General features: G+C 38.6%; 1 protein-coding gene and 1 pseudogene across 1 annotated transcript; one reads left to right on the plus strand and one right to left on the minus strand.

The window, feature by feature from the left end:
• Positions 1 to 2,879: 2,879 nt before the first annotated feature.
• Positions 2,880 to 10,077, plus strand: LOC127421149 (uncharacterized protein C6orf62 homolog). Its single transcript, XM_051663958.1, has 5 exons — positions 2,880 to 4,461; positions 5,041 to 5,217; positions 5,353 to 5,478; positions 8,551 to 8,685; positions 8,769 to 10,077. The coding sequence occupies exons 1-5, from the start codon at positions 4,333 to 4,335 to the stop codon at positions 8,892 to 8,894; spliced, it is 693 nt and encodes a 230-aa protein (XP_051519918.1). The 5' UTR covers positions 2,880 to 4,332; the 3' UTR covers positions 8,895 to 10,077.
• On the minus strand, positions 8,847 to 14,300 carry LOC127421156 (acyl-coenzyme A thioesterase 13-like; annotated as a pseudogene).
• Positions 14,301 to 15,394: the final 1,094 nt, after the last annotated feature.

A 15,394-nucleotide genomic window follows, 5' to 3' on the forward strand; every position in this document is an offset into this window, starting at 1 on the left:
GGCCCAATCTCACACCCCACACCCATTCTGACCTTCACTTCACACAAACACCAACACCTCCTGCAACCCTCCTCTTCCCCCCTCCTGCTACTCAACCTGCACTTAAGATCTGTGAAGATGATGTGAGCCGCATCTAAAAGACGAGAAAAGCTTCAGGCCCAGATGGCGTCTCACCAGCGTGTCTTCGATCCTGTGCTAACCAGCTGGCCCCCATCTTCACACAGATCTTCAATAGATCACTGGAGCAGTGTGAAGTCCCATGTTGCTTCAAACGCTCAATCATTATTCTTGTCCCAAAGAAACCATAAATCACAGGAATTAATGACTACAGACCTCTCACCCTGATGTCTGTGGTCATGAAATCATTTGAGAGACTGGTGTTGGTCCACCTGAAGAACATCACTGGACCCCTTCTAGATCCCCTTCAATTTTGCTTATCGAGCAAACAGGTCTGTGGATGATGCAGTCAACATGGGATTACATCATATCCTACAACATCTGAACAGACCAGGGACATATGGATGGATCCTTTTTGTGGACTTCAGTTTGGCTTTCAACACCATCATCCCAGCTATACTCCAGAATAAATTACACCAACTCTCTGTTCCCATGTCTGTCTGTCAGTGGATTACCAGCTTTCTGACGGACAGGCAGCAGCTTGTGAGACAGGGGAAACTCACTTCCAGCACCTGTACAATCAGCACTGGTGCCCCCCAGGGATGTGTGCTCTCCCCACTACTCTTCTCCCTCTACACCAATGACTGCATCGCCAAGGACCCCTCTGTCAAGCTCCTGAAGTTTGCAGATGATACCACTGTCATCGGCCTCATCCGAGATGACGATGAGTCTGCATACAGAAGGGAGGTTGAACAGCTGGCTGTCTGGTGCAGTCAAAACAACCTTGAGCTGAACACACTCAAAACGGTGGAGATGATTGTGGACTTTAGGAGGAACACCCCAACACTGACCCCCCTCACCATTCTAAACAGCACTGTTGCAGCAGTGGAGTCATTCAGGTTCCTGGGCACTACCATCTCACAGGACCTGAAGTGGGAGACCCACATTGACTCCATTGTGAAAAAGGCCCAGCAGAGGTTGTACTTCCTTCGCCAGTTGATGAAGTTCAACCTGCCACAGGTGCTGCTGATACAGTTCTACTCAGCAGTCATTGAGTCTGTCCTCTGCACTTCAGTAACTATCTGGTTTGGTTCAGCTATGAAATCAGAAATCAGAAGACTACAAAGGACAATTGGGACTGCTGAGAGGATTATTGGTTGCTATGTATGTGCAACCAGTCCCTGACATCACAAACAGACAAGAATTCAAACCCTGATAGCACATGTCCCAACATAGCACACGTACATCTTCGAGATGTCTGTTTTTGATCTTTTCGTCTGGAAAGCATCACAATCTAATAAACATCTTCTAAACATCTTAAAAAGATCAGATTTACAAACATTCTAAAGCACGTATGTGTATGTGTGTATGTATGTATGTGTGTGTCTGTTTGTGTATGTACATATGTGTATAACTTTTTTATTTTATTTTATTATTATCTATATCTTGCTGCTGTTTTTGTGTTGTTTTTGTATTGTTGTACACTGGAAGCTCCTGTCACCAAGACAAATTCCTTGTATGTGTAAGCATACTTGGCAATAAAGCTGATTCTGATTCTGATGTTGAATATTAGCAGACAGGTTCATTGTCAGTTCATTAAGTGATGAGCTGTTTCCTCACAAAAGCAGTTTATTCAGCACACTGATGTTTCTCCTTCATAGCCATTTATAAAATAAAAAAAAAAATCTATGCAATGCCTAGCGAAGTGCTAAAACATGCTAGCATCAGGCTAACACATTTTAGCAATGCCTAGTGAAATGCTAAAACATGCAAGCATCATGCTAACACATGTTAGCAATGCCTAGCGAAGTGTTAAAACATGCTAGCAACATGTTAGCATCATGCTAACACACGCTAGAAACGCCTAGTAAAGTGCTTAAACGTGATAGCAACATAGCGCATGCTAGCAATGCCTAGGGAAGTACTAAAACATACTAGCTACATGCTAGCATCATGCAAACACATGCTAGCAACATGCTAGGATCATAATAGCAGTGCTTAGCAACATGCTAGAACATGCTTTGTGATGAGTTCTGCCACGGCAAGCACACATTTTTCAAAATTTTACCCCACACAGAAACCCCATTTGGATTTATTCTGTCTAGACACAAGTCTCTATGCATTCTTGGTTGGCTCTTAAAAGGTATTTGGTCTGGTCCACTTAATCGATGGGAAAGGGATTCTGTTAACTTTCAGAGATTTTTGTATCAACTACAATCTATATTGTGAACATAAACAATCTGAGCGTGTTTTAAATGTAATTCCAAAATTTTCTTCTTTTAGTGCAAAACTCCCTTGATGGCTCATGCGAACACCCATCCCTTCTATTTAATGGTAATGACCTTATGACAATGCTTCCTAACAAACTTTTATTAATGTGACGTTTGTCCTCTGTAAAAATTGTATTCATAAATTCAAGGGTATGAAGACAAAACCTTACTTTTCAGTCTTTAAAAGAGGTTTTATTTGCAATTATTTTCCATCCATTAGATGTTAAAAAAAAAAAAAAAAAAAAAAAAACACGAAGCCAGCAAATTTGTCAATTATATAAGACCTAAATTTGTTAGAAGTAAATATACCCTCTTTGTTGTTGTTTTTCTCATTACAGTTTTAATACCTTTGTCTTGTCATTTTATGTTTTAATGTATGTGCCTTGCTTTATTTTTTATTTTCTATTTTTTTTTTTTTTCATTCACGTTTTAACTGCCATGTTTGGATATATTAAAAAAAAAACTCCCTCCTCCTCCCTGTCACATGTGCACAGCTGAGTAAAGCGCGTCGGCCATTTTGAGTTGTTTGTTCAGCGAGGAGTGCTTGTTATTTTCCCGACAAACGCAGATCAACGGACCGAAACACTTGAAAGACATTTCACCCTTTCCCTCCATCATTATGGGTCCACCGCGATGCAGATCCCGACGTCTGTCACCTGAGAGAACGGAGAATTTCGGTCGGTTTGTCAGTTTATCTTGACATGGCATTCGGGTGTGTGACGACTGTAGAAAAGCTCGAAAACAAACGAAGACCATCCAGCTAAACCTCCAGCGGGGGCAAGGTTTCATTGCACTGATATCTGTGTATTAAGACGTGGGTTTCTTGTTAGGATCGTTTTGCGGTGCTTTCTCGGTTCGCAACGGGCTTGGAAGAAAACTCGAGAAAATGAGGAGACATAATAGCTAGCCAGTTAACCAGCCACGCGTCAAAGCCAGTCTCTGCTAGCTCGAGATAAATAACGGGGCAAAAACAAAATGTAACTGTCAGACCATTGATTAATATTAGCTTGACTGCTCTTGTAGATATTAAAGTCATATAGGACCCGAAAGAGATGTAGCTCCCTTCAACCAGGTTGTCAGTTAGTGGCAAAAGTGTTTATTTAGCTTAGCTAGCATTAGTTTGCTAGCTAGCCACAAAACAGAGGCCTCGCAATGACACTCAACCGTGGCAGAACGGTTCACGGGCCCATTTTATGTCCTTAAACCCCAAAATGTCCAGCAAACTCCGTGTTCTTACTCAGTGCCAAGATCTCATGGCATCTGCATTTCTCTGCCATGGTTGTCTTTCTCACCTGTCATTCAGATGTGCTTTTATGAGACGTTTATTATACAAAGATATGGATACAAACCAGAAGAATCGATCCTGGAAGAGACTTTCCAAAGTCCGCAATAATAAAGTCTCTCTGTCAGCTTTTTAGACAACGTTAAGCAAGGTTTATTTAACAAAGCCAGGGATCTGACCCCTTTCACACACACACAGACACGTACAAAAAACTCTATATGGATTTTCAGTGTAGTAGGCATTTGTGTCACCTTGCCTTATTTCAGTGCTAAAACACAATCGACCATATAACGATTTAATATTTGGATTGAGTCGTGTTATACCAGCGGGTTTCCTTATTTACACCTAGACTGTTCGGCCTTTTGTTTAAATTTTTTTTAAAAAAAATGGTGTAACACACGGAAACGTAATTAATCAGGAATACATTTCAAATTTACATGGCACACGAGCGCTACCCACATTGATCTGAACATGACTTGATTTGTTTTAGCTAAGTTTATTCCTTAATTCGAATTAGTATGTGCTGCAGGTAGTGCTTGGTTATAGCTTTCTTTAGTTTTTAAAAGCTTTTGAAAAGCCACTTAGTAAAGAATACAAAAAGACAGAAAAAAACAAACAAAAAAAAAACAGTGTGAATAAGAACCATTATTACTGTCAGTAACAATGGGAGACCCAAATTCTCGAAGGAATCAAACGAGAAACCGACTCCGAGCCCAGCTACGAAAGAAAAGAGAATCTCTGGCCGATCAGTTTGACTTCAAGATCTACATTGCCTTTGTATTCAAGGAAAAGGTACATTTATGTGGGAATACGTGCTTTGAATAAGCATCCCAGATAGCACACATACATTTCTAAAATGTCTCTTTTTGATCTGTTCATCTGGAAAGCATCACAATCTAATAAACATCTTAAAAAGATCAGATTTACAAACATTCTAGATTGTAAACATCTCAAAGACATCTGCTGAATGTCAGATGAGGAAACAACCTTAACAATACGTATTCCAGGTGTAAATACATGTCTGCATGATGTTCCCCTGATATCACACGTACATCACCCAGATATCTATTTGATGCGTGTTCACATCTGGAAGACGTTTTTTTAGGTTGTTTGTTCATCTGCAATGCATCTATAAGGTGTTTCATCTCAGATGTCTTTGAGACGTGCGTGCTTTAGAATGTTTGTAAATCTGATCTTTTTAAGATGTTTAGCAGATGTTTATTAGATTGTGATGCTTTCCAGATGAAAAGATCAAAAACAGACATCTCGAAGACATGTGTGCTATCTGGGACATGTGCTATCAGGGTTTGAATTCTTGTCTGTTTGTGATGTCAGGGATCATTCTAATGTGCTTTTGTACCACTTTTACAGAAAAAGAAGTCTGCGCTCTTTGAAGTAGCTGAGGTGGTACCTGTGATGACCAACAACTATGAGGAAAATATCCTAAAAGGCGTGAAGGATTCGAGCTACTCATTGGAGAGTTCTTTAGAACTTCTCCAGAAAGATGTTGTGCAGTTGCATGCGCCTCGTTACCAGTCAATGCGTCGAGTAAGTATTGTGACACAAACTGGTTCTCTTTCAGCAGTGTCAAAGATTGAGCTATTATCAACTGCATTACAATCGTAATGCTGTATCTTGTCCAGAAATCCAGAAATGTAATGTCTCACCATTGTTTCTGAATAGGATGTGATAGGTTGTACCCAGGAGATGGACTTTATCCTTTGGCCCCGCAACGATATTGAGAAGATTGTCTGTCTCCTGTTCTCTAGATGGAAAGGGGCTGAACATGAACCATTCAGGCCTGTTCAGGTATGGTTTTCTCCTGCCTAAAAAGCATAACTATTGGTCATCCTTGGGGTCAGGGATTTGAACAAACCTCTAACCCTAATTATTAAACATTGGCATTTAACTCACCCCGCACTGTTTGTGCAACTGACATGAATATTTGTGGAGATGTGTGCTTTTACTTCTCTAAACAATTGCCTGATGGATGATAAAACGGGCAAAAAAGATTCCATAGACTTAAATTGAAGGAGGGAATATCATAGACCCCGTTTACACCTGGTATTAAGATGTGCTTCAGGTGATCCGATCAAAAGTGGTCAGCGTTAAATGCAGGGGTTAATGGGATGCAAAATGTTTTGAGCGGATTACAAAAACCACATACGGAGGTAGTCAAAAATTCATGTGACCACATCACATTTGAAGTGTAAACGCTATCTGTCCTGTATGCGTCCCGGACAGCAGTGAATCACCACCCCTCCTCACCTGTCAATCAACCACTGTGCTAACTTTGCTGGTTACGATTGACTTTAAAAGGAAATAACCGCCCGAACTGATACATATACAAGCATGAAAGCTTTACGGTAGAGATCTGCATAGACTGTTTTTTCCATCCCGTTCCCCTAACGCTCCCGCTGAATTTTACTCCATGTTTACCTGCTTTTTGCCCGCAGTGATTTTCTTCTTGACCGCTCCCTCGTAACCCTGCATGTTTGTTCCACATGGGGCAAAAGCCATACAAATAGACAAGTGTACACCAAGAACGTTTTTATTTGTCTGTTATTGCTGTTATCAGATGACGTGTGACATGATGCCCATTTGACTTGCCTGAGGTTTATTTCTTAACACTAAACATGCTTTGCTCTGCCGTTCTTTTTAAGCCCTGTTGACTATCTGCATAGTCTGCTCTAAAGATTGGATAATTGATTCATGTGCTGTGTGCACATTTTTACGTCGTATTTTCAGTTATTATAAAAAAAAATTGTGAAATAATATATATATATATATATATATATATATATATATATATATATATATATATATATATTATTTTTTTTTTTTTGCATTCACAAATTAATAACAAAAAAGATCCACATTGGATTTGTCAGGCTCTTCTGACCGCCCACTTCTGAACAGCACTCATTAGAAGTACCGTCCGCTACCGCCTTCAATTCGGAAAGTTAATCCCGTACCGCAAGAAATCTAATTGGGTCCCGCAGAACTGTAGTCCTCTACTTTACGGATCTTCTTTAGTGTGTCTGATATCAACATGCAGGGAGACAGATGACAAGCACGAACATCTGAATATCCTTTAATATATTTACTCCACAAAAATAATTGAGAATTCTGCTTGAAATGTTGCATTTGTGCTTTGATTACATTTCAGATGCACCTAAGGGAAACCGTGTGCCGGTTTTATTTGCGCTTTATTAGTATGCAGAAACACACTGTCATAGTGATTGATGTTTGTATTGATGTAATCAGAGACCCTCCCCTCAAAATCCCAACACAAGTGGTCAAGAGACACATTTAAGCGACCAGGTGTAAATAGCCATGTGTCTCGCCTGACCACACTTGATCACATCACCCGAGATGCATCTTAATACCAGGGCTAAACATTGTCAGATAGACGGGGTGGTGGGCTCTTTTGACTTGGGCCAGTAAGTACACCCTAGCAACTGCATAACAACATGCTTACAAGGGCTGTCAATAGGGCTGATAAATTTAATTTATATTCAAATTGTGTAACAGTGTAACAAAGTCATATTTTTGCAACCTTTGCTCTTTGCAACCTGAACGTCTTCAGAATGTAGAGTCTTTGCAAACCTTGTTCTAAAAAGCTAGACTCAGCAAAACGAATGAATCAGAACACCAGTGTCTCGAGATGCGCTCATAAAAATGTAAATCCTTTTTAACCTGACACAGTGTCTTAAAAATGTGGCAGCCCTGCATGAGACACTGCAACAAAAAAAAAAAAAATACAGCGAGATGCGGTGCAACGGTAAAAGATGCTGTGTAACGCATGCTTACATTGAAAAACAATTTAAAAACAGCACAGACGCCCGCAAAAACACATGAACAGCCCCTAACTCGCCCTATGATTGAAAAACTGACGCAAACCCAGCCCGAAACACGGGTCAGGTTGCAAACCTCTGTTGCACGTGTGGAATAACTGAATACTGATTTTGGTGTTTGAATAGTGGGGTGTCAAATTGTTCACCGAATGTCGACTGTGTACATCCCTAATTTTTAAATCATCGATGTTGTCTTCAGTCAACAAGATGGCGCAACAAATAAATGTAAACCCAAGCACCATGTTACATTGTTTATTGCAAAGAAAAGTGCCTTCCATTTAAAACTAATGTGCATAAAATTATAAAATCTGAAGATTTAGCCAGTTCATATTCTCAAATCTTAAAGTATAAAAAGTAAAATCAGAAAAGAATGCTCACTAGACAGTTCTGTTAACTTAGTCTTGCACGGTATACCAGTGCAACTGTACTACCATGGTAATCAAACTTCAAAATACAGATGGTACAACAGAGTTTTTACGTTGTTTTTAGTTGTATGTACAGTAGTAATATTCCCAGATAGTAGTGCTAGTCAGCTGGACTCTGTTGTGAAGCAGGATTTGCGGCTCATACTCTGCCTCACCATGGTGACAGCGTGTATCTGAAGCCCAGTGCTGCAATAGACGCTGTTCAAACAGGATGCCAGACGGAGCACAACAGAACTGAACAGAAAGCTGGGATCCTGAGACGCTGATAAGAGCAATGGTCCATGACCTCCATCTAAGTCATTATTAGTGCTCGACACACATATAAAATCGGAATGCACAGTTTTTGTATTCAAAGGTGCATTTTACCTTAAATTCAAAAATATTCTAATTTTAATATCGGAGCCTTTCCAGCAACCACTCAAAACACAGTAGCAATCACATAGCAATGCTGACAACCACTAAAAACACTATCAATGAGGCAACAAGTTTAGCACAGGCAAACACCAATCTTTTCTTTAGAAATTGTCAACATCAGTTTACAATCTAAGACTGTAAATATAAAATAAGACTCAAAAGTAGTTACATTTGTATGTTCACAGGCCAAGTTTGAATTTCACCACGGAGACTACGAAAAACAGTTTTTGCATGCTGTTGGTCGGAAGGACAAGGCTGGCATGGTTATGAACAACCCCAATCAGTCTGTCTTTCTCTTCATGGACAGACAGCACTTACAGGTTAGTTCCAAAAAACATGAAGAGTAAAGGTTAACAGAAAATAATACACCTTACAAAGCTCTAATATTTACTTCCTTCTACAGACTCCAAAAACCAAGCTCACAGTTTTCAAGTTGTGCAGCCTCTGTCTCTACCTGCCGCAGGACCAGCTCACCTGTTGGGGGGTTGGAGACATTGAGGACCACCTCCGTCCATACATGCCTGACTAGGAGAAATGCATGGAAGACACCCTTCAAGGCCTTGAAGCAAGTTGTCCTTATCTACACATCCCACAGTTGAATAGAATTGAACTTGTGCTTGGAACTCTCCTTTTTGTTAACCACTCATTTTCATCTTGAGATTTAGTTGTTTGTTTTTTCTTTTTTAAAACCCCTCCAACCAATCTTGGTTTGGTTCACCTCATTTACCCTCTGTGTGATTATTATTTTTTTTTTTTACTGCATGAACATTGATTTTGAGTGGTTGTTCTCTTGGAGCTGCACCGTCAACAATACCAGTCACCAAAGGAGCTCTTTCCGTTAAGGAAAAAAACCCACAAAATGACCCAAAAAATGGAAACCAATTACAGAGATCTCTCAAATGTGGTCCTCTTGTGTTGGACTGGCTTTAACATCAGTGTCATGAAGGGATAGTTATATTGTCTCTAATATTAGGAAAATTATAGTAGGGATTTCATGAGTAACAACAACCAGTGACATAGGACAAAAGAGCCTGGGTAGTCTTCCTTAAAAGGCTTCTATTTAGAAGGTGAACAATACTTGTTAAAACTCATTTGTTGTAGGCATTGCTTCTTTCTCTGTTACTGCCTTAGTTTTTGCTGGACATTTTAATTTGAGTGTCATTCCTTGCCTATAATATGACAAACCTTATTTGATATATTTTTTTATATTTTCTGGAGGGGTGGTACATCAAGGGGATGGAGGTGTGGGGTGTGATGTATATGCAAGAACGTTGACAAACTGTCACGTCTGTTGGAAGATTTTTGATGCTGTTTTTTTTTTCTTCTTCTTCTTGGGGTTGGGATGGTAATGGTCACCAATCAAGCACTATATACCTACAAGCTACTGATAACAGATTTGATCTTTGGTGGTGGGTATGTGATGGGAGACTAATGTTCAAGCTCATGTACCTAATGAGAAATTTTGTGGTGATCTTGAAATGGATAATTATTATTATTATTATTATTATTTTTAAATAGACAACCCTGTTCTGAGAGTACTAATTATTGCAGTGCTTGGGGACTTGTATCTGTAAGCCATCTTCTTTGGGTCATATGGCATAAAATCAATACTTTATTGCCCACTTTGAAATTTTAAGTTCACAGCAAAGGGGAAGGGTGGATGTTTTTGTCTTTTATGTACCCTTTGTTTGAAATAAACACTGCTGAACATATCCTAACAGTGCAAAACATTTTTATGTTGGAGTTTATTATATACCATCAAGAAAATGTAATATTTACAGGACATGTACATCATTAGTTGCCAAGGTGTTTAGTTTGTCTTCCCTGAGCAACAGGCTTTCCATTTGCTTTGTTAGTGAGATATACAATTACAAATGCCAAAGTACTTGTTTTAAAACCTGTGCAGTTATCAGGATGTCTTCACCGAGTTTAGCAGTATTCATGTATCTGTTAATCAGTAAGAGAGAGAAAAAAAATGTCCTTGAGGAATAGCAAAAACCGTTTTTCATGACATAAAAAAAAAATAAAATGTGAGACCACCATACACATTTTAATTGTAATACAGCTACACTACCAATCAAAAATTTAGACACACTTGATTGAATTTGTTTTTCATTATATTAAAACTAGGGATGTGCAAAACTACCAATTTTTATCACCGACTAGTCAGCGTTAATGATAATGTGTAATTAGGCTCCATGTTCACATGACCCCGATCAGACACATTTCGGAGGGATATACGGACACTAAGCGCAGCACATCAACATGGTAACTAATAGATATTCAACAAAAATATAGTCCTTATAACTATAAATCTAATAGCACAAAACTATCAAAGTAACAGAAAAAAATAAGAAAGCTCCAATACAGAGTGGCACAAAACCGCAGATGCGTATCCTGAACGCAGAATGATGCGCTTCAGTGTAACTAGAGAACTTGGTTATGGAGGACGAAATGTGACGATAATAAAAATAAATAAATATATCTTCAAATACATGTAAAAAGTGTACATATCTATTCATAAATGTTAAAATCTGACAAAGCATTTTTACTTTTATTTCCTTATGTATAATTGTATTAATTTCAATTAATTATTTATACATTTATTTCCATATTTAATTTCCACTTTTATATATTTCCACGGATATGTATTTCTACATTTATTTATTTCTACATTTCTGTGTCCGTATGGTAATGAGGGGGGCGTGTTTTATCCCTGAGGCATAGCAGTCGAGCTCAGAGTGCTCTAGAGTGGAGCTTGGAGGCCACAGTGACATCTTGTGGTTAACAAAATGGAATACAATTGAAACATACAGATCACAGATGGGTGTGGGCATGCATAAGAGATTGTAAAATGTACCTTGGCTGTGAGTTGAGCGAGTTTAATATGAAATACATTTTCTGTATTGAATGAATGACATAATGGTCTTATATCAAAATCTTATACAGAATTACTGTCAAAGTGTTAATACAAATATACCGGTACCTACAATGCGTGACATGTATGAGTATGACAGGTTGTGTTGTGTTTCACTGGATACTGTCCTGTATGGAGAAGACAGGTGTATGCGTGAGATCGGTTAGAATGAAAAACGCTCTTTAGTAATCAATATCCCATCAGTATCCAGTATATTGGAAAAGAATATTGGCAAATACAAATACGTTTTGTATTTTAAGCATTTCAATTATCCTGCCTCCTATCGCCTCTCTCCAATTGAAAATGAATTGGGACTCTTGGTTACCGCGTACCATGTGTCCACTTGATGGGCATCTTGTTGAATTTCAGTTCTGCACAACTTTACAGTGTGTGATACGTTCATTCCTGTTATTCCTGTGCATATATATGATGATTTTATTGGCCGTGTACTATACGGAAAGCAGTCTGGTAGACAACAACGTTTGCTGTTCATGTTAGAGACGCACCTCAAAGCAGCAACTGTTTAGGGTTGTCAGCAACTGTGGGCATTGAGCTGATTTTCTCTTCCGAGCCAGTGGACACGTATCCTACTGTAGAGTGGAGGGACAGGGTGGGTAGACCGAAGGAGAGTAGTTTGGTTACTATTAATAACATGTTGATCTGGCAGTGATAGTTCCAAATGAATAGCCATGCGCCACTCTCTTTCTATCTCTCCCCTGCCCTTTTGCCACTCTCGCTGGGCTGAGCTGCCTAGTTCGGCTATACCTATTCGGCAGGCTCTTATCGCTAACATCCACGCATTTGCATTCAATATGATACTGGATCTTTTCACATGCACACCCTGCTTTTGACAATGTCAAAATGTCTGTTATCAGATCAGCTGGAGTTGTTGAGCGTGTTGCCACAGAGACATAGCGCATGTGGAGGCTTCACGGCATCCACGCTCAACTCACCACGTGCCCCACCGAGAACAAACCACATTATAGCGACCATGAGGAGTTTACCCCATATGACTCTACCCTCCCTAGTAATCGGGCCAATTTTGTTGCTTAGGAGACCTGGCTGGAGTCACTCAGCACGCCCTGGGATTCGAACTAGCGAGCTAGCGAACTCCAGGGGTGGTAGTCAGCGTCTTTTAACACTGAGCTACCCTGGCCCCTATGGTAAATATTTTTTTTATATCTGTGATGTGTGGATTGAAACCTTACAATTTCTGTCTGCTCATTGTGCAGATTTCTCCTTTATTCCTTTTCAATGCTGTTTAGAATGTTGGGGCCGTTTAATACAATTTTAAACTGGCTTAATCACCAACACATTATGGACTTTGATAGAGATTTTAAACAAATAATCAATGCCGAATTCGCGACCCAGCCCGTGCTTCTCACAGCTCTGTTTATGATGATCTGAGCACTCGAGACCGGTCCACGTGTAAATGCACGTCTCTGCGCTGATCTATCCATTGAGCAGCGCTGACTGATCTGGGTAAAGCTGTTTCCTTTCGCGTTTGGAACATCTGCCATTTGATATTTCTCATACGGTACAAAAAACGACAGAGCACAATCAGAGAGTCAGCCAACTTTATAGTCGCACCAATGCGACCTCTTGCAAAGTTTAATCGTGCTGTTAGGAAAAATGATTTAAAAATTAGTCTCAGTCCAGAGCCCTGATTTATTTTGTGGAATCTGTTCATTTTTCACGGCACACCTGACAATCTTTCACGGCACACTAGTTGGGAAACACTGCTCTAGAGCACTCTGAGCTCGACTGCTATGTCTCAGGGATAAAGCACGCCCCCCTCATTACCATACGGACACAGAAATGTAGAAATAAATAAATGTAGAAATACATAACCGTGGGAATATATAAAAGTGGAAATTAAAAAATATAGAAATAAATATATGTAGGGAAAAATAAAGGAATGAATAAATGTATAAATAAATTGTGGAAATAAATGCAATTATACATAAATAAGGAAATAAAAGTAAAAACGCTTATGTCAGATTTTAACATTTATGAATAGATATGTACACTTTTCTTCTTACATGTATTTGAAGATATATATATTTATTTTTTAATATTGACACATTTCGTCCTCCATACTTGGGAGTCTTAGGGTGGTCCTCGCTGCGCATTCAAAAGCGCAGAACTGCAAGAGAATGATGCGGGTACACATCTCACGACATCAAGCAGTTTCAACCTTTTCTAATGCAACAATTTAGTTAAGCAGTGTCAGACAGAATCAGCAAAAGAATTTCATCTCTCCAAAGCACCTCACAAATGGGAACATTACTGACAGCAGAGAATTTAACTTCTGACAGTGATCGTCTTGAATCGTTGATGACTGAAACAGCAGCGGTACATAAATGGACTACATTTAAAGCATCAAAGAGACGAAACTTCTTGCAGAAGGTTTAACTGTGCTGACTATCACTTTTAATCACGCAAAAACGCTCTCCAAGTAGTTTCGTCACAGTTAATTTAAGAATTGCGTCTTTCATTAAAACAACAACCGATCACAATATTAATGTCAGTAGTAGACTCCACTAATCGACTAAAATACAAGATAGTTTGATGTAACATTTTTGGTCTCTACATAATTCCCACAGTTCTATTTGTGTTATTTCACAGGATTTATGACTTTAATATTACTCTAATATGAAATGATTTAGAAACTCAAACATGTACAGTGAAGGACCTGACGTTATATTGATGTTGATTCTGACTCTAGGTGCTCCTCTCTCAGTGTACATGATGACAATAGTGGAGATCACATCCACCAGTGTGGCTGTCAGTCCTCCGTGAAGAGTGCCTCCTCTGTTGGTGTTCTCCCAGGGGCTGCAGAGACTATTTCAACCTGGTCACAACATGAACGGCTTACTATGCTTGTCGCATGTTGAACTGGTTTAGTTGGTGCGCATTTCAACTTGTGGATCTCCAGTCACTGACTTCATTCAAGAGTGAACACTTACCTTCTTTAAAACCCTGTCGAATCCAGGTCTGTCCACCACCATTGCTGATTTCGCACGTACCAAAACACAGTGAGAGGCAAGTTCACTCTGGGAAACGTTTGAAAGTTAGCCCAAATAGTATACAAATTAAGAGTATTGTTTTTTTCTGGGGTATATCACGATAATTCACGTTGATTTCCCCTGCATAAGTGAACTATATCAAGCAAATCAAGAATAATATTAGAAGCTTAAAGATTAACCTTTCGCCTGTGCAGACTTATATTATATAAATGTTAAGTGAATCCGTTCAGTACTGCGTTTAAATGTTTCCGGAAAGCCACCAGTCCAATAATAATAGTTCCTCATTTTAACGAGTACTGTCTGGATGCAAAGTTTATTATAAAAATTACGCTAATAATACTTAGTTGCGATTAGCTGTATAGTTTGAATGAAGTAAGTCGATCGACCACAAGTCTTGAGTTTTTTTTTTTTTTTTTAATTTTTAATTTTTTTATTTTAACAAACGCAAAGAAACAATGCAATAACAGGCAGTAATAAGTATCTCGAAATATACAGTAAAAAATTATTATGACAAAAACAAAAACATGTATTCAATGTCAGAAACAAATAACAGACAGACGTTTTTCCACTCTTGGTTAATTGAAATGAATATTCCAGGTTTAATATAAATTAAGATGAATCGGCAGCATTTGCGGAATTATGTTGATTACCACAAAAAAAAAAAAAACATATATATATATATATATAATTTTAACTCGTTCAGCCTTTTATTAAAAAAAAAAAAAAAAAAAAAAAAGAATACAGCTTGGCACAATGGAAGTGAATGGGACCATTTTTTTTTTTTTTTTTTTTGAGGGTTTAAAGGCAGAAATGTGAAGCTTATAATTTGATAAAAACGCTTACATTAAATCTTCTGTTAAAACCTGTGTATTATTTGAGCTTTAAAATAGTTAAAATGGTTGTTTTTATGGTTGTTTTAGTGTTTTAGGGTTTACAGCTTTACGTCGTCATGGCAACACAGTTGAAAAATTGGATGTAAATTTTCACAGAAAAGGTTAGTAACTGATTTTATCACACTAAAATAATTTTTACACGCATATTGTTTACATCTGACTTTTGAAACAGTGACCTCAATTTTTGCTT

The sequence above is a fragment of the Myxocyprinus asiaticus genome, chromosome 30, assembly GCF_019703515.2.
Source record: "Myxocyprinus asiaticus isolate MX2 ecotype Aquarium Trade chromosome 30, UBuf_Myxa_2, whole genome shotgun sequence".
NCBI classification, from domain to species: Eukaryota; Metazoa; Chordata; class Actinopteri; order Cypriniformes; family Catostomidae; genus Myxocyprinus; species Myxocyprinus asiaticus.

Coding starts and splice junctions, on each gene's coding strand:
- LOC127421149 (XM_051663958.1), top strand. CDS start 4,333: ATGGGAGACCCAAATTCTCGAAGGAATCAAACGAGAAACCGACTCCGA. Junction 5,218..5,352: donor GTTACCAGTCAATGCGTCGA/GTAAGTATTGTG, acceptor GTTTCTGAATAG/GATGTGATAGGTTGTACCCA. Junction 5,479..8,550: donor AACCATTCAGGCCTGTTCAG/GTATGGTTTTCT, acceptor GTATGTTCACAG/GCCAAGTTTGAATTTCACCA.